This window comes from Drosophila eugracilis, unplaced genomic scaffold (assembly GCF_018153835.1).
Source record: "Drosophila eugracilis isolate 14026-0451.02 unplaced genomic scaffold, ASM1815383v1 contig_440, whole genome shotgun sequence".
Lineage (NCBI taxonomy): Eukaryota > Metazoa > Arthropoda > Insecta > Diptera > Drosophilidae > Drosophila > Drosophila eugracilis.
Genome location: NW_024573306.1, coordinates 1,011,400 through 1,035,358, shown reverse-complemented (window position 1 = coordinate 1,035,358; position 23,959 = coordinate 1,011,400). Strand labels below are relative to the sequence as shown.

At 39.6% G+C, this 23,959-nt stretch overlaps 7 protein-coding genes across 7 annotated transcripts in view; 1 reads left to right on the top strand and 6 right to left on the bottom strand.

Annotated features, from left to right (window-relative positions):
- Positions 1 to 436: 436 nt before the first annotated feature.
- Positions 437 to 2,462, bottom strand: LOC108117311 (organic cation transporter protein-like). Its single transcript, XM_017229680.2, has 6 exons — positions 2,301 to 2,462; positions 1,997 to 2,150; positions 1,668 to 1,926; positions 1,202 to 1,610; positions 636 to 1,142; positions 437 to 575 (listed from the first exon to the last, which is right to left on the bottom strand). The coding sequence occupies exons 1-6, from the start codon at positions 2,441 to 2,443 to the stop codon at positions 437 to 439; spliced, it is 1,611 nt and encodes a 536-aa protein (XP_017085169.2). The 5' UTR covers positions 2,444 to 2,462.
- A 1,160-nt stretch (positions 2,463 to 3,622) lies between these two features.
- Positions 3,623 to 5,773, bottom strand: LOC108117312 (organic cation transporter protein-like). Its single transcript, XM_017229681.2, has 6 exons — positions 5,554 to 5,773; positions 5,230 to 5,383; positions 4,906 to 5,164; positions 4,437 to 4,848; positions 3,870 to 4,376; positions 3,623 to 3,807 (listed from the first exon to the last, which is right to left on the bottom strand). Exons 1-6 carry the CDS (start codon positions 5,694 to 5,696, stop codon positions 3,681 to 3,683), a joined length of 1,602 nt encoding a protein of 533 aa, XP_017085170.2. The 5' UTR covers positions 5,697 to 5,773; the 3' UTR covers positions 3,623 to 3,680.
- Positions 5,774 to 8,588: 2,815 nt separating this feature from the next.
- LOC108117042 (organic cation transporter protein) lies at positions 8,589 to 10,804 on the bottom strand. Its single transcript, XM_017229214.2, has 6 exons — positions 10,620 to 10,804; positions 10,227 to 10,383; positions 9,899 to 10,157; positions 9,429 to 9,840; positions 8,860 to 9,366; positions 8,589 to 8,799 (listed from the first exon to the last, which is right to left on the bottom strand). The coding sequence occupies exons 1-6, from the start codon at positions 10,760 to 10,762 to the stop codon at positions 8,655 to 8,657; spliced, it is 1,623 nt and encodes a 540-aa protein (XP_017084703.1). The 5' UTR covers positions 10,763 to 10,804; the 3' UTR covers positions 8,589 to 8,654.
- Positions 10,805 to 10,960: 156 nt separating this feature from the next.
- On the bottom strand, positions 10,961 to 14,154 carry LOC108117050 (organic cation transporter protein). The gene is made up of 6 exons (XM_017229222.2): positions 14,064 to 14,154; positions 13,331 to 13,729; positions 12,868 to 13,268; positions 12,406 to 12,811; positions 12,109 to 12,344; positions 10,961 to 11,802 (listed from the first exon to the last, which is right to left on the bottom strand). Exons 2-6 carry the CDS (start codon positions 13,474 to 13,476, stop codon positions 11,369 to 11,371), a joined length of 1,623 nt encoding a protein of 540 aa, XP_017084711.2. The 5' UTR covers positions 13,477 to 13,729; positions 14,064 to 14,154; the 3' UTR covers positions 10,961 to 11,368.
- An 830-nt stretch (positions 14,155 to 14,984) lies between these two features.
- On the bottom strand, positions 14,985 to 16,837 carry LOC108117031 (organic cation transporter-like protein). Its single transcript, XM_017229199.2, has 5 exons — positions 16,695 to 16,837; positions 16,454 to 16,640; positions 15,718 to 16,394; positions 15,155 to 15,661; positions 14,985 to 15,096 (listed from the first exon to the last, which is right to left on the bottom strand). Exons 1-5 carry the CDS (start codon positions 16,835 to 16,837, stop codon positions 14,985 to 14,987), a joined length of 1,626 nt encoding a protein of 541 aa, XP_017084688.2.
- A 1,736-nt stretch (positions 16,838 to 18,573) lies between these two features.
- On the top strand, positions 18,574 to 20,010 carry LOC108117090 (larval cuticle protein A1A). The gene is made up of 2 exons (XM_017229288.2): positions 18,574 to 18,699; positions 19,026 to 20,010. The coding sequence occupies exons 1-2, from the start codon at positions 18,691 to 18,693 to the stop codon at positions 19,749 to 19,751; spliced, it is 735 nt and encodes a 244-aa protein (XP_017084777.2). The 5' UTR covers positions 18,574 to 18,690; the 3' UTR covers positions 19,752 to 20,010.
- Positions 20,011 to 22,402: 2,392 nt separating this feature from the next.
- LOC108117087 (dystrophin, isoforms A/C/F/G/H) overlaps positions 22,403 to 23,959 on the bottom strand; it is a 143,230-nt gene continuing 141,673 nt past the window's right edge. The window contains 1 exon segment of the mRNA XM_017229266.2: positions 22,403 to 23,055. Coding sequence (XP_017084755.2) covers positions 22,898 to 23,055 — 158 coding nt within the window. The 3' untranslated portion in view covers positions 22,403 to 22,897.

Below are 23,959 nucleotides of genomic sequence, written 5' to 3'. Positions count from 1 at the left end.
TATATAGTATAGATTACAGGTCTACCTCTCACAGGCGCCAAAAGACGCCTCTCAAAAAATGCAGTAATAAGCTTATCTCACCGGCAAATAAATGTTCCGGAACCATCAGCGTGATCCATATAAAACATGCCTTAGACAAGTGCTACAAAGGTTTGAACAAGCCAAATGAGGGTCCGTAACTGGCCACTACGCAACTTTATAGATGTCTGAGTCTAGGATTAAATGGGTCTGAATTCTGGAAACGCGATCGGTATGTGATGAAATCGGGTACTTTTAGTACTCGTATTACCCGTAATCGTAAAAACTTGAATTATTGTCTTAATAGCGTAATTCCTACAGCCACTCATAAAACTTAAGAATCCAGTAAACATATTTTGGTATTATTTTGTATTCATTAGAATTATCTTTTATTATATATTTTATACACTTATTATAACTACTTTGTAATTTCGTTGGCTGACTCCAACTGAGATTCGGATTTATTCGACTGGTGATTACGCGAAAAGCAGGGAAAGAAATACCATTTCTCGCCCTTGGCGAATACCTCGCCCTCCTCCAGAGTTTGAGGGAGTTGTCTACAGGAATTGATATATGTATATTCAAGGAATCGGTGATATTTTTATAAGAAAACTTACTTGTGCAAAGTTTCCGGAAGAGTCAGGCACAGACAACCGCCAATGATGAGCAGGAAGCTAATCAAGAACGAAGGTAATGGCTTGTAGAAAGTCCCCAAGTAAATGATGTAGGAACTGAAGAACGCAAAGGCATTGCCCACCACGTGGATGTTAGCTACTCCTCTTCCACGAACACTTGTTGGGATAATCTCTGCTGCGTACTGGGCCTCAGCATCGTAGGCAACCACGGCTCCAAATCTCGCCAAGCACACCATGACTCCCAGGAGTACGGAGTAGTTAGCTGGGTGTAGAGTGCCTACGAGGTAACCAGTGGCCGCCGTGATAATGGCACCCACAAAGAGCGAGGCGCAGGCCATACCCTTTCGACCTATTTTGTTCTGGAATAGGATTATGGTGAGGCCACCAGGAAGAACGACAAATCCAGAGTAGAAAAAGAGCTTGAAGGGCGATATTCCCACGCCCTCTACATTGCGACCGAGAATATCAAATGCAATTGTGATTATCATTCTGAAAAAATATTTGAGAAATTTAAAAATATTGTGTATAATTATCTGGATTTAACTCACGATTTGACCAACAGAATAATGGTGAACTTTCTAAGTCTGGGAGTTCTCAGCCCCATAAAAGTATCTGAGGACTTCTCTTGGGAACTGTTCAACTTCTCGCGATAATGTTTGATAAACTCATCGAAAACAGAGTCGTCCACTTGACGTCTGTTAAATTTGGCGACGCTCTTTAGATTCTTAACCGCCTTGTCGAATTTTCCTTTAGTCAACAACCACTCGACGCTCTCATGAAGACACACAGGGAAAAGTAGCATTCCCAGGGCTGGAAGAGAGACGGCCCACAGGTAACTACGCCAGTTGCCCACCCAAATGGCTATCCAAGGGGATACCACTAGACCAAAGCAGTAGAAGACTCCCAGGATGATGTTCAGACCAAAGGTGCGGTGTTGAGGACTCAAGTACTCGAAAACTGGAAGGTCAGGAAATTATAAATACTGTATACGATATGCCAGGCTAATGTAATTACCCAAAATGTACATCAAAACATACTGTGTGTCCGTCGAGAGACCAGATATGAAGCGTGAGAAGGAAAACCAAGGCAGGCTTCCTACAAAAGAGGTGAAGAAATCTCCAGAGGCTCCTGTTAAAGTTGACAAAACGCAAGCAGGAAGTCGTCCAATCCGATCAGCTAAATAACCAAAGAATATACTTCCAAGGGCTGATCCAATGAAGAAGAAGGACTGACCCACTGCCAATTTGTAGGCATCGTCGCAAACCCACTCGAGCTATAGTCAAGATTTTGAACGAGAGTGTTTCATTTTGAAATTCGCTTTCTACTTTTGGGCTGAAATATACCTCGGTGGTAATACTTTCGTAGTTGCTTTCCGTTTCGAAATCCCAGGATGAGCATTTGTAATCTCGAAATGTGGATAAGTCTTCATCGTATTTGATAACATTACAGGCCAGCAGGGATGTAGAATTCGATTGGAAGTGTTCTGGCTTAGAACACCTGAAAAATGAATAATTTTCAGAATATATATTTTTTCTATTTATTATATTTTGTTTGTTAAAAACACAACTCAATATATATGAATAAGCTATAACTACTAACTTCTTTGATGAAATTTGACTGTAGTTTAATTTGGAGATTACTGCTCACCTGTGAGAAGGCGTGAAACTAATCAGGGTTTGCGAAAAGTAGTGCATCGAGGACATAATATTGGTGTATCCATAGAGTCCCAGCAACAGGATCTGGTATGGACCAAAGTTTCCACATTTCTCCAGGACACGCTGGAGATCCATTTCGGGACAAGAAACTGCCTTGGTCGCAGAAAGCCGACTGATGTCGACGAAGGGGTGGAGCAGCTGGTATATACGCTATTCTGGCCGCTGGCTTTATAAGGCTAATACTTGGCAAACACATAATATGTATTTTCAGCTAGTTTATCTCACTTTGGGGACATTAGGAAGAAAACTCTTCAACCATTTCCGACGTCTGGCGTGTGGAGAGTTTCGTTTGGATCCCAAGGGGAGATTATTAATGTGACGCCCGCAAAAGCATAAGTATGACCTTCTTATCTTTTTTGTATTTAGTGTCCCAGTAAGCCGAAGTTGTCTCGTTATCATCTCATTTTATGTCAATGTCTTAAAATTTTTATTATAATTACCACTTTCTATAGATTATATTACGCATACATCTTTTAATCTTTAGACGGGAGTCCTATACCCATAATAATATTCCGCATGCGGCCAAGAGATTTGTTGGTTTAGGTATGAGGGGATACGAATTTCACAATGCAAACGCGGTTAAAAGATTGTTACCACATCTTATTCTTTAGAATAATAAGGACCCAGAAACTTCGCTGGAATTTCGTTAAGTCATAGACTCTGATGCTTGGCCAACACAAATAAGCTGACTCTGAGTTCCAGAAATGTAAATACAAAATATAAAATCGGAAATGTTTTTGAAACTTAGAAACAATTATGAAATCATAGTGCTAATTTTCTGGAACGACTCTACTTGGGATGCAGATTAATTTTTTTGCTGTCTACTTGTTTAAAGACTACTTGTAATACCTAAATAACGAATATTTTCTGATAAACAAAATAGCATAGATAATATAATATTTAGGAAGATATTATTTCGCAATAGCCATCCAAATAAAGGCACAGACATGGGGAACCCCTTCTGAGCAATATTCAAGCTTATTTAGTGTTTTAAAGTTAAGTGTGTTTGTAAGGCTCGAGCTATTTACTTGATTTCAAATAATTTCAAACAGCTGCTTATGACGGTTAACCTATCCAAATTCGAGTGCATTAAGTACTACAAATTTTAACCAGTGAATGTTTTTGCAACGATTTCAATCTCAGTACTACACCATTCCATCACAGAATGTTTTTTTAAATCTGTAGTAATTTCTGAGATTTATATGTTTTTAATTGCTTATCATAAAAATGAAGACAAAAGTAAACATGTTTTCATATTATTTTGTATGGTTTTATTATACATCTAAAAAATTTATTATGTCTAGTTTGTAGTTTAGTTGGCTGATTCCAACTGAGATTCAGATTTATTTGTTTTTTGTTTGCGCGAAAAGCAGGGGAAGAAATACCATTTCTCGCCCTTGGCAAATACCTCGCCCTCCTCCAGAGTTTGTGGAAGTTGCCTGCAGGGTTTGATAATTTAGATATATTAAAGGAAACAGTTATATTTTCATAAAAAACTTACTTGTGCAAAGTCTCCGGAAGAGTCAGGCACAAACAACCACCAATAAGAAGCAGGAAGCTAATCAAGAACGAAGGTAGTGGCTTGTAGAAAGTCCCCAAGTAAATGATGTAGGAACTGAAGAACGCAAAGGCATTGCCCACCACATGGATGTTAGCTACTCCTCTTCCACGAACACTTGTTGGGATAATCTCTGCTGCGTACTGGGCCTCAGCATCGTAGGCAACCACGGCTCCAAATCTCGCCAAGCACACCATGACTCCCAGGAGTACGGAGTAGTTAGCTGGGTCTAGAGTGCCTACGAGGTAACCAGTGGCCGCCGTGATAATGGCACCCACAAAGAGCGAGGCGCAGGCCATTCCCTTTCGACCTATTTTGTTCTGGAATAGGATTATGGTGAGGCCACCAGGAAGGACGACAAATCCTGAGTAGGAAAAGAGTTTGAATGGTGATATTCCCACGCCTTCCACATTACGACTAAGGATGTCGAATGCAATTGTGATTATCATTCTGAGAAAAGATTAAGAGATAAATAAGAGCATTGGTTATACTTCAAGAGATTCAACTCACGATTTGACCAGCAGAATAATGGTGAACTTTCTCAGTCTGGGAGTTCTCAGCATGCCCATAAAAGTATCTGAAGATTTCTTTTGCGAGCTGTTCAACTTCTCGCGATAATGCTTGATGAACTCATCGAACACAGAGTCTTCCACTTGACGTCTGTTAAATTTAGCAACACTTTTCAGATTATTAACTGCCTTGTCGAATTTTCCTTTAGTCAACAACCACTCCACACTTTCGTGAAGATAGACAGGGAAAAGTAGCATGCCCAGGGCTGGAAGAGAGGCGGCCCAGAGATAACTACGCCAGTTACCCAACCAAATGGCCATCCAGGGTGAAATCATTAGGCCAATGGAGTAAAAAACACCCAGAATGATGTTTAACCCGAAGGTGCGGTGTTGAGGACTCAAGTACTCGAACACTACAATGTTATTTTGTTATTTATACTTTATAACTTGTGCAGGATTTGTCTACTTACCCAAAATGTACATCAGGACATACTGTGTGTCCATAGATAGTCCGGAAATGAAGCGTGTGAAGGAGAACCAAGGCAGGCTTCCAACGAATGAGGTGAAGAAATCTCCAGAGGCTCCTGTCAAAGTTGACAAAACGCAGGCAGGGAGTCGTCCAATCCGATCGGCTAAATAACCGAAGAATATACTTCCAAGGGCTGATCCAATGAAAAAGAAGGACTGACCCACTGCCAATTTGTAGGCATCGTCGCAAACCCACTCGAGCTGTGTTCAATATTTCAAAAAATTATAGTATATAGTTTGCTTTTCATTTTTGGACTAAAACTTACCTCGGTGGTAACACTCTCATAGTTGCTTTCCCTTTCGAAATCCCAGGATGTGCATTTGTAATCTCGAAAAGAGGATAAATCTTCATCGTAATGAATAACACTACAGGTCAGCAGGGATGTGGAATTTGGTCGGAAATCTTCAGGCTTAGAACAACTGAAAATTAAATTATAAAGAATTTTTAAAATAAATAAAGTTTATTCGTTGAGACTTTACTTGTTTTGAAGAAGCAATAAAATGATTAACTAGTAGCTTATGTGACGAATCTCGACTGTTGTTTATTTTTTAAAGCAACACGTGTTTTAATGTGGGAGATTCTTGCTCACCTGTGTGATGGCGTGAAACTAATCAGTGTCTGTGAAAAGTAGTGCAGCGAGGACACTATATTTGTATAGCCATAGAGTCCCAGTAGCAGGATCTGGTATGGACCAAAGTTTCCACATTTCTCCAGGACACGCTGGAGATCCATTTTGCCACAAGAAACTGCCTTGATCGCAGAAAGCCGACTGATGTCGACGAAGGGCTGTTGCTGTTAGTATATACGCTCTTCTGGCCGCTGGCTTTATAAGGGTAATTCTTGGCAAGCTCATAATATATATCTTCAGCTAGTTTATCTCACTTTGGGGGCGTGAGGAAGAAAGCTCTTCAACCATTTCCGACGTCTGGCTTCTGTTTGGCGTGTGGAGAGTTTCGTTTGGATCCCAAGGGGAGATTATTAAGGTGACGCCCGCAAAAGCATAAGTATGACCTGACTTATCTTCTTTGAATTTTAGTGGCCCCGTAAACTGAAGCTGTCTGGCAAATAGACACAAGTAAAACTGTCCAAACAATGTCTCGTTAGTATTACAAAGATTTTCATCACAATGCTAAGTAAATGTCTGAATATTTTAATTACAATGACTGCTTTCTGTAAATTAAACAATATATTATGGTGCAACATAATATCATCAGACAGGTGTCATATATTAGTTCTTCGCAAAGAAACAAGAGATATGTTTGTTTAAACAAATTTCTCAGCAGGGGCAAGGTTTAAAGGAAGTTTTCATATCTTTATCTTTAGATTAAAATCCATTTTACTTATTTGTAGCTTTAGGACTAGAAACTTCGATGAAATTTCGTTAAATTACAGCTAACACAGAAAATCCAAGTACTAGAAATGCAATTAGAAAGGATGAAATCGGAAATTTTTTCTAAAGAATTTAATCAGTAATTCATGCTATGCCCATAATGCTACTATTACCCATAAAAATTAAGAGGACAGTAGATAAGACAGTATTTGTGTTCTTTTATTTTATTTGAATAGTCATTAAAGTATTAATACATTTATCAAATTGAGTTTGTAATTTCCCTGAATGACTCTACTTGGGATGCAGTATGTATTAATACCTAAGAATTTCTAAGAAACAAAAGCATATATAATATGAACTCAAGGAAGATTATATTTCCCAATGGTACTCTGTATTAAGGCAATGAAAAGAATAATATGAAATAATTTTTAGTGTTTTATGGTTCGGTGTGTAGCTAAGAGCCTCGAACCATAGACTTTATTTTTAAAAAATATATTTCTAATAGGTAAAGTTAAAACAATTCAAATCCAAGACTGTTAACTGCCAGTGTTATCTCAGCTTGGGATTAAAAGAAAAGTCAGAGCTAATAAATACCCTTCAAACAAAACTTATAAACAATTTTCTAATAATATCTGCGATTTATATCCCTTTAACTTTTAGCCATAAAAATTAAGATACCAGCCAGCTTGTTTTTATATTATATTATTTGTATTTTTCTTTAAAAACAACGAAAACAAACATAAATAAACTTTTATTCAATATAGTTTGTAGTGTCGTTGGCTGATTCCAACTGAGATTCAGGCTTAATCGTTTTCTGTCTTCGCGAAAAGCAGGGGAAGAAGTACCATTTCTCCCCCTTGGCAAATACCTCGCCCTCCTCCAGAGTTTGTGGGAGTTGTCTGCAAAAGATTTTTTGTTTATTATTTAATCTAAGGGATATTAAATACGTTAAGACATACTTATGCAAAGTTTCTGGAAGGGCCAGACATAAACAGCCGTCAATCAAGAGAACAAAGCTAATAAAAAGCGAAGGCAGTGGCTTGTAGAAAGTAAGCAAAGGCATTGCCGACCAAATGGATGTTGGCTACTCCTCTTCCCCGAACACTTGTTGATATAATCTCTGCTGCATACTGACACTTGGAATCGTATGACACTACCGTGCCGTATCTTCCAAGGCTTACCACGATTCCCAATAGGACAGAGTAATCAGGCTAGTTTCACTACCTTTGGACCATTTCCGACGTCTGGTGTGTGGAGAGTTTCGTTGGTATACCATGGGAAGATTATTAATGTGACGCCCGCAAAATCATAAGTATGGCCTGACTTATCCTCATTATATTTTTGTGGCGCTGTAAACTGAAGCTGTCTGGCAAATAGACACAAGTAAATCTCTCCAAACAATGTCTCGTTAGTTGATAGATTAGATTTTCATCACAAGGTATTCAATGCTAAATAAATGTTTGAATATTTTAATTACAATGATTGCTTTCAATAAATTGTACTATTTATTATGGTACATCATAATATAAGCCAAGGTTTAAATAAAGTTTTCCTTTCTTTTTATTTAGATTAAATGACATTAAGACAGTTTCCTCAGTTATAGCTATAGTCCTGGGAACTACGATTAGATTTCGTTAAGTTACAGCTAACACAAATAACTTAAGTCTGGCACTTAAAAAATCTGAGTACTAGAAATGCAATCAGGAGGTGATGAAATCGGAAATGTTTTTCAAAATATTTTCATTCTACTGCTACTGTTTTGATATCATTAGTATTCTTTTGTTTGAACAGTCATTATAGTTGTAATACATTTATTATGATGAGTTTGTAATTTCCTTTAATGACTCTGTATAGGATGCTGATTTATTGGTTTGCTGTCTGGGCGAAAAGGAGGGGAAAATACCTTAACAACTAATTTTCTAATAAACAAAAGAATGTATAATGTGAACTTAAGGGGAATGTTATTTAACAATGGCTACCCGTATTCAGTCAAAGAAAAGGGAAACCCTTTTAGAACAATATAACATTTTTTAAGTGTTTATAGCTGGGTGTGCAGATAAGACTCGCGGTCATCAAAGTTATCTCTAAAAACCATATTTCAAACATGAGATATTGCAATTTAAGCAATTAAAATCGATGTCAATTAAGTGCCACCAGAAATGTTCTTTTAAAAATTTCGATTTCAGAACGAAAAATTCCATCAAAAATATTTTGCCAAACAAATTCGCGAGTAATTCCGGCGATTTATCTCCTTTTCACAGCTAACCATAAAAAATAAGATACCAGCAAACGTGTTTTGATATTGTTTATATTTATCTTTATTAATAGTTAATGCTTTTACTATAAATCTAATACATTTATTATATTTTCTTTGTTGCTTCGTTAGCAGACTCCAACTGAGATGCTGATTTAATTGTTTCCTGCCTCCGCGAAAAGCAGGGAAAAAAGTACCATTTCTCCCCCTTGGCAAATACCTCGCCCTCCTCCAGAGTTTGTGGGAGTTGTCTGCAAAAAATTTTTTGTTTATTATTTAATCTAAGGGATATTAAATACCTTAAGACATACTTATGCAAAGTTTCTGGAAGGGCCAGACATAAACAGCCGCCAATCAAGAGAACAAAGCTAATCAAAAGCGAAGGCAGTGGCCTGTAGAATGTTCCCAAGTAGATAACGTATGAGCTGAAAAAGGCGAAGGCGTTGCCTATCACGTGGATGTTGGCTACTCCTCTTCCCCGAACACTTGTTGGTATAATCTCTGCTGCGTACTGGGCCTCAGCATCGTAAGCCACCACCGCTCCGTATCTTCCAAGGCTCACCATGAATCCCAAGAGGACAGAGTAATCTGCGGAATCCAGAGTGGCCACCAAGTATCCAGTGGCTGCCGTAATAATGGCTCCAACAAAAAGTGAGGCGCAGGCCATGCCCTTTCGTCCGATCTTGTTCTGGAATAAGATTATTGTAAGGCCGGCAGGTAGGTAGCAGAATCCGGAGTAAGAAAAAAGTTTAAAAGGTGATATTCCCACACCTTCCACATTGCGACTTAGGATATCAAAAGTTATGGTAACGATCATTCTAAGAAATGGTTGAATAAGAGTTAAAAACAGGAAAAATGTATTTTCCATTAATGAACTTACGATTTTATCAATAGTATTATTGTAAACTTTCTCATTCTTGGAGTCCTTAGCATGCCCATAAAGGTGTCTGTGGATTTATTCTGAGAATTGCTTAGCTTTTCGCGGTAATGTTTTACGAACTCCTCGAAAACAGAGTCACCCACTTGACGACCATTGAATTTGGCAACACTTTTTAAATTGTTAACTGCCTTGTCAAATTTTCCTTTTGTCAACAACCACTCCACGCTTTCGTGGAGACAAACGGGGAACAGGAGCATTCCCAAGGCAGGAAGAGATGCCGCCCATAGGTAACTGCGCCAGTTGCCCAGCCAAATTGCTATCCAAGGGGATATCATTAGACCAAAGCAATAAAAGACTCCCAGAATGATGTTTAGACCAAAGGTGCGATGCTGTGGACTCAAGTACTCGAAAACTGCAAGGTTAGAAAAAATCTATATAATATATAACGTATTCCAGGATAATAGACACACCTAAAATGTACATCAGAACATATTGGGTATCCATCGAGAGACCGGATATGAAGCGTGTGAAGGAGAACCAAGGCAGACCTCCCACGAAGGAGGTGAAGAAATCTCCAGAGGCTCCTGTCAAAGTTGACAAAACGCAGGCAGGCAGCCTTCCAATCCGGTCGGCTAAATAGCCGAAGAATATACTGCCTAGGGCTGATCCAATAAAGAAGAAGGATTGACCTACTGCCAGTTTAAATGCATCATCACAGACCCACTCGAGCTGTATTCAATATTCGGAACGGGAGTGTTAAGTCGTTAAAGCGCTGTATACTTTTAGGCTGAAAAATACCTCTGTGGTTACACTCTCGTAATCGCTTTCTTTTTCGAAATCCCAGGAGGTGCACTTGTAATCCCGAAAAGAGGACTGATCTTTATCGTAATGGATAACACTACAGGTAAGCAGAGATGTATAATTCGGCTTGATGTCATCTATCGGTGGGGAACATCTGTAATATTAAAATATGGACATATTAGCACATTTAGTTAATTGCTAATTTAGCTTAATAATTGAATAGTTTTCAAATGACGTTCCAATTAAGTAAGCTGGCTTAACATGTGCTTAACATCCTTGATAAGCTTGTTCATCTTGGTCGCCATTAATTTAATTCTTAGCTTGGTTTGGTTTTAATTAAATTACATTTCAACCTTTTTGATCCATTTGAAGGGTCATTTTCTCACTCACCTGTGCGAAGGTGTAAAACTAATGATTGTCTGGGAAAAGTAATGAAGCGAAGACACTATATTTGTGTATCCAAAGAGGGCAAGCAGCAGAATTTGATATGGGCCAAAGTTTCCACATTTCTCCAGGACACTTTGGAGATCCATTTCAATACTTGAAACTGCACCGAACGCCAATTAGAAACTGATGTCGACCATGTCGTCTAAGCAACTGGTATCTTCCCGATTAGGGATGCTGGCTATAATGCGCTAATACACTGCAAATACCGAGTATCTGCTGCTAGTTTATCTCGCACGGGGGCATTAGAAAGAAAGAAAGAAAGCGTTTGAACAATTACCGACGTCTGGCTTCTGTGCGATTTTTTATTAATGTGACGCCCGCAGAAACATAACAAAGCGTTGGCTTATCTTTATGGGAGTTTTACAATTTAAACAAACACAAAGTTTCTTGCAAACAGAAACAAGAAGACACGATTAAACAAAGTCCCGTCGGTATTACAAAGATTTACAGAGTAAAACTTTCAATTAGAATTGTTGCTACTGTGTTCTTAGATATTAAGTTGTAAGAATTTCAATATTTATTTATTTATCATAAACTAATCTTTGAATTATTCCCAAGTCTTTGATACCGCTTAAATCATTTAATATTTGGTGGGCTGTACATAATAATACAGCTGTAGTGATAATAACCAACCGATTTCTATGGTTTAATATATTCCTAATATTAGTCTAAAATATAATCCTAGTAGTTCATCAAAAATAAACGTCTGATTCCGTTGATTGCGAGTACATCTTGACGTTTTGGGTGTCCAGAGTGGCGGCTGACTGAGTTCGTTTCTCCAAGAAACTAAAGGTGAACCACCGATCGTTCTTACCGAAATTTTCTCCATCCTCCAGAGAAGTAGGCAAAGTGCGATTAAGGGTTTCTGGGAGCAGGAGACAAAGACACGCCCCTAGCAAGGACAGTACGCCAAGTATAATCTCGGGAAGCGGTGAGAAAATGCTTCTCGTATATAGTATGTAGGCACTGAAGAAGGTGAAGGCATAACCGGCCACATGGACAGCAGCCACTCCTTGACCCCGAACGCAGGTGGGGATCAGCTCGGTGGCATATTGAGCTCCGGAATTGTAGGCCACTGTTACTCCAAAGCGGCCCACTACGGAGAGGCTGACAAGTAAAGTTGTGGCTGCAGGAAAAAGTTTTGGATTTGCGTTAAAAACGGATCTTAGTTTTTATTTAATTATTTTCAAAATACTATCAGATCAGGAATTCGGTTAGATTCATGAAATTAAATGAAAATTAAACGAATTAATTTAAAATAGTTGTTATAATAAGAGTGTAAAGTAAGTGTTTTAAGTACCCCCACCCTACTCGGGATGTATGAGTATGTATACTCAGTTCTGTAGGTCGTAAATCTCCCTTTCAAAACCAACCATTAAATTCCCATAAGTCAACTGTAAATATACCCCCCAGCTGATCGTTTTGAACTCACTCTTATCCGATGCAGAGGCGGCGAAAATGATGCCTCCGGTGACCGAGATGAAAATGCCACTGAGCAGCAGAGAGGCGGACGCCATCGCTTTGCGACCGATGCGATCTTGCAGGGCGATGATCAGGAGGCAGGCCGGCAAAATTGCGGTGGCGCTCAGCGAGAACATCACAAATGGCGAAATGCCAAGGCCCTGAACATTTCGAGATACCGCATCGTAACAGAGGGTGATGACCATGCTGCGCGTGGGTGATGGAAATTAACAGATTTTATCTCAAAACCAAATCATCAGGTACTCACGACTTGAAGAAGAGGATGAGGGTGTTGCGGCGCAGACGTGGTGTCTTGAACAGGTGAAAGAGATGTGGAGAGGCCTTCTGGTTTTGCTGGCTGAACCTGCACTCTTCGATGAACTCCTCGAAAGCGCTCTCCTCAACCTGCCGACCATTTATCTTGGCCACTCTTTTCAGGCAGATGACGGCCCTTTCGTAGTTCTGCTTGGAAATCAGCCACTGAATGCTTTCTGGTACGATGAAGTAGAAAAGCGGGACGACAAGCAGTGGCAGCGAGGTAGCCAAAAGGAATCCCCGCCAACTGCCCATGAGTACTGCGATCCAAGGAGCTGCCATGGAGCCCAGACAGTAGAACAATCCAATGCAGATACTCAGGCCGAGGGTGCGCACTGAAGGGCGCATGTACTCCATAACTGCAGAATGATTTGATATAGAGTTCTCAATATTTTCTTAATAGCCTCAAGCTTACCCAAAATGTACATCATCACAAAGTTGCTATCCGTCGCAATGCCGGAAATCATACGGAAAATACAAAACAGCGTCACATTAGTACTCCATATGGTCAACAAATTGCCAGTCATTGCAATCAGATTCGAAACGATCAGAATGGGAAGTCGTCCAACTATGTCCGCAAAATAACCCAGTACCATAGAGCCCACCACAGACCCCACAAAGAACATGGACTGACCGAGAGTGAGCTTCCAGGCATCCGAGCACACCCAATCCATTTCGCTGGGAAAGCTCTGGTAGCCCATGTAAAGCTCGTAGTCATAGCCGTTGCAGGTATTTGTACTACTATTATTCCAGTTCAGTGGTAGGCAACTTGACTCATTCGGCGGCTCAATATTGGCGGGTAAGCCATCTGCACACCTGGGTGTATAAACAATGCGTTAAGTATACGACCGGTGGACAGGAAATATATAAACACTCACCAGTATTTTGGGACAAAGCTGATGATCGTTTGGGAATAGTAGTGAAGGGCTGATAGAACATTGATCAAACAAAAGAGCAGCAGCATTATCAGCTGAAGTCGGCTGAAGTCGCCACATTTCTCCAGAATCTTGTCCACCTCCAGCATTATGAGTCTAGAGTAAGATTCTATCCGGGAACCGAGAAGAGCTTGTCTTCCACGACAAGACCTTTTTACTCATCTTAGCTCTGGCATCTGGGCCTCACTTAATTGATGCGTTGGATTTCTCTTAATTTTCAACTTCCGATTAGTGCAGTAAGTAATTCTTGCCAGACTGACATCAACAATAATTCGTGTAGATTATGTTTGACAGCAGCGGACTTTCGTCAGATGTTGTATAATTTTAAGGGGGAACACTCAGCTATAAAAATAAAAAAAATCTCTAATATAGCACTAAAAAACGCTTTATTCTAAAAGCTAATTCATTCTTTAAAAAAGTAACGACTTTAAATAATTCTTTATAAAACCAGATCGACTTTAATTTTATATTAAATAAAAACAAAGCTGTGTCTGTTTCACTGTTAAATATTTTTTTAGAAATATTTTTTGAGTCCACGTGTGGTCATTAAGTTTTGACTTGCTTCATTTGCTATCAGTCAAGTGTTCAAATATTCCTCGAAAAATCCGCGATAAGAAACAGACGTGTGGCTGCATCCAGAAAAACCATCCGCATTGAACTTTGTATAGTCACTGACCGGGAATTGCAAATCTCATCCGAAATTGCGATGTCAACCGCACGGAACGAAAGTAACGTTTGATGTGATGCTTTCGACTTGCCTACATTCGTTTTTCGTAGAACGAAATTGCCAAATACACGAAAGAAATCTGAATGAAAGCTATCAACCCGAGCATACTCATTACTCAAGGTTTTTTGAAAAAATTAAATACAGATTTGTGAAGGTATTACAAAATGTAATTTTTATAATATATTTTTATATCTTGTATACACTATGATTTTCTATATAGAATAATAGAATATATTTTTTTGTCATAAGCGATAGTTTAGTTTACATAGATGGATTTCATTTAAAATTTCTACCTCTCTTTATTTAAAGAAATTGCGCCCAGGGTACGATCAAAATTTTAGGCCTTTGTTATTGCTGACTACTATAATGAGGAGACAAGTATAGATTTTTCAGGCCGGTAATTGCAAACATGCAAGGCTGTCTATTTACAGTTATTACAGCCACGATTTATTTTGTGACGTCAGAACAGGCCTAGCTATTTGCGAGCATTTAGTCTATATTTCGAATATGTTATTTAACAAATAAAGGGCTTCGATTTGTTAGTCGAGTTATAGTTCACTTATCATTCGTATAGCTGTTGATTCACTAACTTATTATCTTGCTAACATTTGAAATCGCATGTAAAATGATCGTTGTAAAATGATCGTTTCGAAATAACAAACCTTAGGCCTATTATAATGACTATTCCGTTGAAAGTCATACTCTTGAGCAAACTAACTCGCTTCCTAACTGAATAATATGAATAAATGAAATTTTCGAGCATATATTTAATCAGTCTTTGGTCAGGTTACTTTATGTAATGACAATGTGCCATGTGTAAATCCCTGTTTTAGTTACTAATATTCACTTTAATCAGCCTTCCAGTTCGAATTATACACTTTCGTCATTTTTATCATCTACTTTTTTGTGAAAGCAGGGAAAGTAAAGGAAGCTCTCGTTCTGGGCAAACTTTTCCCCATCCGCCAGAGTTTCTGGTAGTTTCCTGATAAAAATTATAAACATAAATAGTTAGTGAAAAGTTCTTAATAACAGAAACATACTTGTTTAAGGTCTCCGGCAAAGAAAGACAAAGTCCGGCGCCGAAGAACATCAGGCAGCTGATGAAAATTGAGGGGAGGGGCTTGTAGTACTGGGCCAGGTAGATCACATAGAAGGCCAATGAGCTGGAGGCCAATCCCACCACATGGATGTTGGACACCGCCTGACCTCGCACACTGGTTGGTATGATTTCCGCCGCGTATTGAATCTCCGCATCATAGGAAACAGTGGCTCCAAAACGACCTAGACCAACCATGATAGCCAACAGCACGGCGTTTTCTGTAGGATTCAGGTGAGCAATCAGGAAACCTGTCGTCGTAGTGATAAGTCCGCCACAAAAGAGAGCCGCACAGGCCATTCCCTTGCGACCAATCTTGTTTTGCAGAAGGAGGATGGCCACACCTGCGGGTAGGTACACAACCGAGGTGAAGGAGAACAGCTTGAAGGGCGAAGTGCCCAGGCCCTCCATATTGCGGTTGATCACATCGCAGGAGAGGGTTATGATGACTCTATAAGGTAATAAGATTACAAAGTTTTTACTACTTTAAAAATTTGGAAAACTTACGACTTGAGTAGCAATGTTAAGGTGAATCGACGAAGTCGAGGGGTCATAAACATCCCAAGGAATGTGTCCTCTTGACCTTTAATCTTTTTCTCCTGTTGGGTCCTCTCGTTATAGTACTTTACAAACTCGTCGAATACAGAGTCCTCTACCTGTCGACCATTGAACTTTGCAACCTTCTTCAGACAGGTCACTGCCTTTTCGTATTTCTTCTTGGTCAGCAACCACTGAGCACTTTCACAGATCAGGAGAGGATATATAAGGACACCCAAGGCTGGAAGAGATGCCAACCAGAGGTAACGACGCCAATTACCAATCCAAATGGCGGCCCAGGGCGATATCATTAGTCCAAAACAGTAGAAGATGGCCAAGATGATGTTGAGGCCAAAGGTTCGACTTTTCGGGCTCAGGTACTCAAAGACTAAGATGTACATGAGATAGTACATGGTATCCGTGGATAATCCCGATAAAAATCTCGATACGGCGAACCAGGGCAGAGTATACACAAAGGATGTTAAAAAGTCTCCCGTGGCTCCACACAAGGTGGCCATCAGCAGAGATGGCAGACGACCTATTTGGTCCGAGAGATAGCCAAAGGTAATGGTGCCCACTACTGATCCCATGAAGAAGAAGGATTGACCTACTGCTGGATGATGGGATTTGTCACAGACCCATTTCAGCTAAAGCAAGAAAAAATTTGAGTATAATAATTACAAAGTAAGAGGCTTTAGTTTGGTACCTCTGTGGTAATGCTTTCATAGCCACTCTCCCTTATGAAGATCCAATCCTTACAAATCAGTCCCTCGGCTGCTACGCCTTTGCCATTAATCACTCCCAGAAGTGGTGTGCAGGATGAGGCGCTAATATTTGAGTAAACAGAGTGAATCTCCTTCTCACTGAGACCCTTGAGGTCAGAATGGGAGCACCTTAAAAAAGGTAAGTGATTTTTTTTTAAGCTTTTCAAAGTGTTTTGCTCTTACCAATGCTCTGGAGTAAAAGTGATGAGGGTTTGGGAGAAGTAGTGCAGCGATCCTAGAATATTTGTGTAGCCATAAAGTAAGAGGATGGCTACTTGGAACCTTCCGTAGTTTCCGCACTTATCCAGAACCTGGCTAAAATCCATCAGGCTGCTTTCTTTAGAGTAGGAACTTTGTTTAAGCGACTAGCTTTAGCAAACTCTCTTGGGGAACTGACCAGAAGCTTTAATCAACTATAGTAGAAATAGCAATGAATTTCTCTTTGGCTGATTTAAACAACAGTTTCGTCGAGGGTAAAACAGCTGGATGGGCTTTCGGAGTCGAGAATATATATTGCCGAATGTTTTGCCAACTGTGAGCCCTGTAACTATCTCTATGAGATGGCACAGCCATCGTTGAGTTGTTTAGTCATAACTTAAGATATGTCATTAAAATGCACTAAATGTTCTTTTTTTTTTCAATTTCCATCAATTAGTGGTTGGATTTCATTGCAACTACGTTGTATTAGCCTGACATTCTGGTTGATCAATTGCTTTGATCTTCTGGCTAAAAATAGTTAAAACAGATGACATCCATCGACTGGCATGGTAGTTGGCACGACTTTGATTCTTTGTTATAGTTAGTTGTCGCATAAACGACTCGATGGTAACAACAACGGTAAAACAATGCATGCAGCTGTCAATGGTTTTCCAGATGCCAGATACAAATTTGCAGCCATAAATTAAGCACACAAAACGGTAAAACATAGGAATTGGCGCAGACACTTGGCTGTGAGAAGCTGGGAAGTGTATTCTTTTGGGCAGCTTAATGGTTTGTAAATATTAATTATATGTATTGGGAAATAAATATTTTAAATAATATAGATTTATATCAATAATATACAAGAATTGTTATCATCAACGCCAAACAACGAGGTCATCGTGCAATCTATAAAATATCTATAAATTTCTATCCTAATAAAGTCTAAGTTTAAGACTAACTAAATAATCTATTTGTAACCTAAGGACTAGCTAAAAAGATGATTATATAGTCGTCGGGCATCTCTTTGAAGGGTATCATTAATGACATTATTTGCTTAGACTGTAAGTGCCTTTTTTTTGGCCTGGTCTGTGAGCCAGACTAATGTGCCGACAGCGGCGCGTTGACCTTTCGCTTTATTAGGCGACTGTGGCTGGTTGGCTGCCCCTGTTCTCGCCCCTCCTTCAGTAAGCCACTGGCTTTGGGCCCGATCCAGGCACTCTTAATTCAATTGTGGACCGCCTGACCTTTTGCGCATGCGCAGCACAGCAACTGCCATTTCATATGGAACCGCCGTTTTGGTGCAGCTTGTTCTTCTCAGCTAATTACGCGGCGACTCCGACTCCAAATCCGAATGCAACAGGTCCTAACATCCAGCCGATGTTAATTTAACATTTCAATTGTGTGCGGCCAAATAAATTTTCACATAATTGCCAAAAAGTCGGTGTCCAAGTGAGGATCGAAATAGCGAATTCGAAAAAACGAATCGTAAACGCCGCTAAAAAGTGAAAGGGCAAAGCTCTCGGGCTGACTCTGGGTCTGGGGTCCCTTTAAATGGTTTAGCGGAAGAATAACCTTTCTAAGTCGACACGATAACTGCGCCAAAGTTGAAGCCAGGCACACGATTTGCCGCCAGGTGGGCAAGAGTCAATCCCCGACCCCGTTACTCTATCACAATACTTGCCAGCGCCATGTGCTTGATCGCTGGCCCAAGCCGAAGACATCGTCTGGGTCCGGGTCTCTCTTGATCTGAAATTAGTTTATTGCCTCGACTGCGCCATGTGAAGCAGGCGACATTTGCCGCCGTTTGGCAGTATAAATGGCCAGAACTCCCAGCCGAAGCTTGCAGTTTTGGTTACTTCTTTTAGCGCGATCGTCGTCGAATTCATCGAACGTTACTCCGGCCACTCTTTAAGTGGTGTCTAGTGAGTCTGTGACAACTGTGAGCGAGTGGAAAGGATACACGTGCAAGGACATCGTTATGCTTAAGGTGTGAAATTGAAAAGATTGACTATAAAAGGCAATCAATTAAGTGTTTTTTTTTTCAAAAGAAATTGCGTTGTTGACCGCAGAACACAATCATAAGAACATTTTAAAGATTCGAGAAATTTTAAACTTAACCGTTAAGTAACTTAGGCAAAGACAAAGTTGGAATCTACATAAGGATTTTCTTAAATACTTTTTAACAGTTTTCCAAGCCATTTTTCATAAAAACCATTGTTATATTAAATTGCCCTCATGTTAAACTTGCCCTAACTTAGTTTAACTATTATTCAAAAGTTTTATTATATCATGCTAATGAGTTGCTCATTTCAGATTTCCCTGCTGAGCGCCGTGCTCGGCATTGCCTATGCAGGCGTGATCGGACCCGGACCGTATTATGGTGGACCAGCAGGGCCCGGACCTCTGCATCATTATGGAGGATATGCACCGCCGAATGGCCCACTGCCCGGCCCTTATGTGGCACCCAAGCCCGTCGCTCCCGAACCATACGATCCCGAGCCAAAGTACTCATTTGGATATGACATTCAAGATGGTTATACTGGTGATCTGAAGTCTCAGCATGAGACTCGTCACGGAGATGTGGTGAAGGGCAGCTACTCGGTGGTGGATCCAGACGGAACCAAACGCACTGTGGACTACACGGCAGATCCTCACCATGGATTTAATGCGGTGGTTCGCAAGGAGCCGCTGGCATATAAGGCACCAGCCCACGTGGCACCTGTCATCGCCCCTGCACCCGCTCCAGTGCCTGCTCACTATGCTGGTCCTGCTCCTGCTCCACCACTTCCTCCGGTGCCCAAAGCACCTCTTCTTTCCTATCCACTGGCCTTGGGTCCTCTTCACCGTGCTGCTCCTGTTCCCGGACCCGCTCCAGCACCTGCTCCAGCTCCAGTGCCTGTGCCAGTGGCTGCTCCAGTCTTGCCTACAGCCCACTTCCATGCCGCCTATCCCGCCCTGGCCCACAGCCCCTATGCCCACTATCCAGCACCTGTGCCCGGACCCGCTCCCGTGGATCCCCATGCCTACTATCACCACTGAGAGGAACCGATGTTCCCAACTATCTGATCTGATCTGATTTGATTTGACTTCATCTATCGCACGCAGCTTACACTGACCCAAAACTGAATCTCCGGCTATATCTGTGCCAATCGCTGTACTCTCAATCTCTTTTGCTGTGTTCTTCGAGGGATTTGATACCGATCCAACATGTAGATTGATTTTAAGATACACCTAGCCTATGTACATGTCTTAAGAATATGTTGTTGAATGGTTAGTCTAGGCAATAAACTGAGAAATGAACTTTATAGTTTTATTTTTAATCTCTCAAAAAGGGAATCTTCTTTGACTGGTGAGATACCATGCAAAAAAATAAAGGAAACGCATCTTTTAACGCAATTGATGTTTGTTTTTATTTATTGTATCAACTTTTCGCAATGGTTCATATATGTATATGTTATATGATATCGTATGTGGCATATCTCATATGTATAATTATTCTGATTATGTATAAATATATGTACGTGTGTTGTATATAAACGTTTCGAGTATGTCACCATATGTTATAAATAAGTTTAGTTCAATGCATAATGTGTCATTTATGGATGTATTATGTATATTAAGTTCTATGACCTACCATTCGTAGAACAGATTGAAATGTGTTCGATATCGTTATATACTCGTATGTATATGATTTATGTACTTCATTCGACTTCACTTCAAAAGTTCCTTCATTCAAATGCTGAATGCATTTTGGTCTCGCTGCACTCGATTAGGTATACAATTTAAATACGATTATAGTCCTTAGTTTTGTAATAAACGGTATCAAAAGATAGGTACAATTGAGTCATGCCTGCTACCACTAAATTAATTTCGAAGCTTCTATTCCAACACAAACGATTAGTTAGCTAGCCAAGCTCGGGGCTTCTCTGTCTATCTTTATACGTCTGATTGGTTGATTTGATGTGTGTCTGTATGTGTGTTTAGTTACGATTAAACTAAGGGCTTTTAGGCTGGATATACCATACAAAGTGCTGTGCTCTAGAGGCCTTTACAGTTGGACACAATTTAGCTAAGTAAATCTGCTTAGAATAAGATTACTAATATACGGTGTACATACGATAAATAAGCGGCTAATATAGCTCACAATATTCCTTGACAAGTGTGTATAATATTTTATTTCATAATTTCTTCGTTGATTGTTTGGCTTCGTCTCGGATCTCTCCGACCGATATCCTCATCGGCATAAATCTATTGTAGACAACCACTGGATGATGAAGACTATTTCGGGATATGCTTGAATTGCGTTGCTTGATATCAGTTGTCAGTATAAAATTTGGGGACAAACAAATGGCAGCTTTGGCTATTCTCAACTCAGATCTCAGTTTCATAGAATTGATGATTTTAAATTCGTCCTCGTCTAATGACCTATATCAGTTATATATCTATATATATATATAGATGTTTTTAATGGGATATGTTTCACTAATGATTAGATAGTTGATTTAAGCATTTCTTGTTTCGGTTTTGGTTCATTTGTTTATAACTTGAAACGGAGGGTTTTCATTTATTAAACATGATTGGTTATTGGTAGGACATCTTTTCCACACATCGATTCGGTTTGGATTGGTACGGTTATTGGTTAGAAAAATACTCATAGTTGGGACATTTCACTACATAGAAGTGTTTGAATATTTTGCTAACTGCATTTTCTTGATAAGCTATATCTCTTTATATAATTCATTCTATATTTATAGTCGTTTTGTGTCATTTACTAAGTGCCTGGAAATTCTAGTGACGAGTGAGAGACTAGTTAAGTTAAACCAAATAGATAGATGAGAAACTTAAATGATAACAGTTCCCAAAAAGTGTTTCCATATTGTCCTTATTTTCGTTCCTAATTTTTTGTTTGTAAAATTTCTTTAACTAAAGGTGGAAGTTTCAAGGGAAATAAACTAAAGTGTTTCGTATCAATATATAGCTAGTGTTTCTGATATATCTATAAATATTTATCGATCTGTGGCATATCTAGGTTAAAACTTTACTCTCTTTCGGTTATATCATTTGCTTATATTGATGTGAGTATTGTACGATATTGGGTATCAAGTTGTAGACATCTAAATTTATCGATTCGATTAGTTCTTTGTGGTAATTAGGTATTTTTAAAGCAGTTTTCAATATCATTTGATTCGTAAGTATATCTGAGTTATCCAAGTGTAATTTGACTAGTTTCATTGGAATGATGTGGATTATCTAATTTATTTGATGGTTCTGGTAGTAGATAAGATTCGATTCGATTCGATTAAGTAGATAGAAAAAGGTGGTCCATTTAGTGATCGTATTCGTCAGCATATGATTAGGTTTAAGAAGATATTGTTGTCTACAAACCAAAAACATAAAAACCAAAAAGTCAATGATTTTCAATAATAGTTCTTTAATTAAAAACATTGCAGCACACTTTCAGTTAGCACAGATATTAATATTAAATAATATTAAGAAATAATACACAAGAACTCGGAATAAATAAGGATACAAATTAAAACTGATTGCTTGTTTCGACATTTACATTTAAAACGCTTATTGTATAAGCTTCAAAATGATATGATAGCTAATTCAAATACATTTTCGCATTAGCTGGTATTTTTTGTATCTTTCAAATTAGTTTGTCTTCCTATCAGTTTTTTGTTTTTTGAAAAAGGTGCGAGTTATAACAATTTTGCATGTACTAGCAAATTATGATTATGTTTCAATTATGATATAGTTGTTTGCTTTTTATTATATCGTAGGTATGTTTGTGTGGGAGTTAGAGCTTATCTAATCTTTAAATCATTTCTGCATTATTTCCAGCTTTCAATATGTTGTTTCACTTACTTATGCTTCGATATTTGTATATAATATATATAGATTTGTATCTTTCATAACTACTAAAAAAGTGTTCTCAGCTTACTTCAAGCTCTTCTAGAAATTCTCCTTCATCTTCTTCTCTCTTCGTATGCAATAATGTATAAATATATGTACCACAATAGCTATATGGATCTATCTTTAGGTGTTTAGGTATGATTATTTAGAATAATTTGCAGGCCAGCCAATTGGATTTCCTCGCTTGCAGTTAATTCTTTTGGATTCTTATACTGTTTATTTTTTGTTTGCTTTATAGTTTAATGCCTTGCAGTTAAGTATCGAAGGTGTTATTTTTGTAGTTCCACGCAGGTTTTCTCCGTGGTTGCCGTGGTCGTCGTCGTCGTTGTTGTGTTCGTAGTGTTGCTGCTCGACGTCTCATCTAAGTCGTCGTTGATGCTCTCCAATTCCTGCTCGGTAATGGCGGTCACCAGGCCACTAGAGTTTTCTGTGGAAAATAGAAATGAAATCCCGATTAGAAATCTCGTTTACCAACATTCTTTCTGATTTCCTGAAATGGTGAAGTGACAACATAAATCGTTGCATTACCGCTTTAATCCAATACATTCTAGGCAAGATCTGCTGGTCAGGAGCAGTGGAAAAAGAGCAGAGCAAGAGAAATAATCGAGATTAGTATTTGTAGAGGGTATAAAGACCAAGGAAACAACATCAAACACAAACAACACAAGAGATTCGAAAATGAAATTAAAATCCAGCGCCAGAAAGTAGGCACCCCAAATGAAACACAAACTCAACAGAGGTGGTAGTAAAATTGAGCAAGCTACGAAAGGTGACAGTGACTGCCATCAATTTCCGCACCATTCAAGTGCTGCTGATGCTGATGCTGTTGATGTTGCTGCTGCATGAGGCTGGAGTGCGGGGGTGGCGGTGGACGTCCATCGTCCCCCAGATATCCGCCCGATGTCTGCATGCCGCCGGAAATGTCCATTCCGCCATTGCCTGTCATCAGACTCCTTTGCTGCTGTGGATGTTGCTGCTGCAACTGCTGCTGTTGCTGTTGCTGCTGTTGATGCAACGCGTTCAGGGCTCCGCTGAGCTGGTGCTGATGATGCTTCGCCGCCAAACTGGCCAGCTGGGCATGCTGCTGCTGCATCTCACTGTTCATACCCGGCAGCATAATTCCCTCTGCGAGTGTGTGTTTGCGGTTTCAGTTTCGATGAAGTGTATGGGTGTTTATTGGTGGAAGTGGGTGTACAGAGTGGTGTACATTAGAGCGGGTGAGTGGGGTGAGTGGGTGGGGTTTGAGCAAAACAGACAAGAACAGCACACAATTAGAGGTTAATTGGCAGGAGAGCCCCTTTGTTAATGTTAGTGGGCGAGGTTGTCACTCT

Bases quoted from the DNA above. Each gene is read 5' to 3' on its own strand.
- LOC108117031 (XM_017229199.2), bottom strand. From the start codon at position 16,837: ATGGATTTTAGCCAGGTTCTGGATAAGTGCGGAAACTACGGAAGGTTC. The intron at 16,641-16,694 runs GTAAGAGCAAAA...ACCTTTTTTAAG, and splicing joins ACTTTTACTCCAGAGCATTG to GTGCTCCCATTCTGACCTCA. The intron at 16,395-16,453 runs GTACCAAACTAA...TTCTTGCTTTAG, and splicing joins ATGAAAGCATTACCACAGAG to CTGAAATGGGTCTGTGACAA.
- LOC108117311 (XM_017229680.2), bottom strand. From the start codon at position 2,443: ATGGATCTCCAGCGTGTCCTGGAGAAATGTGGAAACTTTGGTCCATAC. The intron at 2,151-2,300 runs GTGAGCAGTAAT...TTCATTTTTCAG, and splicing joins AGTTTCACGCCTTCTCACAG to GTGTTCTAAGCCAGAACACT. The intron at 1,927-1,996 runs GTATATTTCAGC...TCTTGACTATAG, and splicing joins ACGAAAGTATTACCACCGAG to CTCGAGTGGGTTTGCGACGA.
- LOC108117050 (XM_017229222.2), bottom strand. From the start codon at position 13,476: ATGCTGGAGGTGGACAAGATTCTGGAGAAATGTGGCGACTTCAGCCGA. The intron at 12,812-12,867 runs GTAAGCTTGAGG...ATCATTCTGCAG, and splicing joins TGTGATGATGTACATTTTGG to TTATGGAGTACATGCGCCCT. The intron at 11,803-12,108 runs GTGAGTTCAAAA...TTTTTCCTGCAG, and splicing joins CGCCTCTGCATCGGATAAGA to CCACAACTTTACTTGTCAGC.
- LOC108117312 (XM_017229681.2), bottom strand. From the start codon at position 5,696: ATGGATCTCCAGCGTGTCCTGGAGAAATGTGGAAACTTTGGTCCATAC. The intron at 5,165-5,229 runs GTAAGTTTTAGT...TATTGAACACAG, and splicing joins ATGAGAGTGTTACCACCGAG to CTCGAGTGGGTTTGCGACGA. The intron at 4,377-4,436 runs GTGAGTTGAATC...ATCTTTTCTCAG, and splicing joins ATTATTCTGCTGGTCAAATC to AATGATAATCACAATTGCAT.
- LOC108117042 (XM_017229214.2), bottom strand. From the start codon at position 10,762: ATGGATCTCCAAAGTGTCCTGGAGAAATGTGGAAACTTTGGCCCATAT. The intron at 10,158-10,226 runs GTATTTTTCAGC...TATTGAATACAG, and splicing joins ACGAGAGTGTAACCACAGAG to CTCGAGTGGGTCTGTGATGA. The intron at 9,841-9,898 runs GTGTGTCTATTA...CTAACCTTGCAG, and splicing joins TGTTCTGATGTACATTTTAG to TTTTCGAGTACTTGAGTCCA.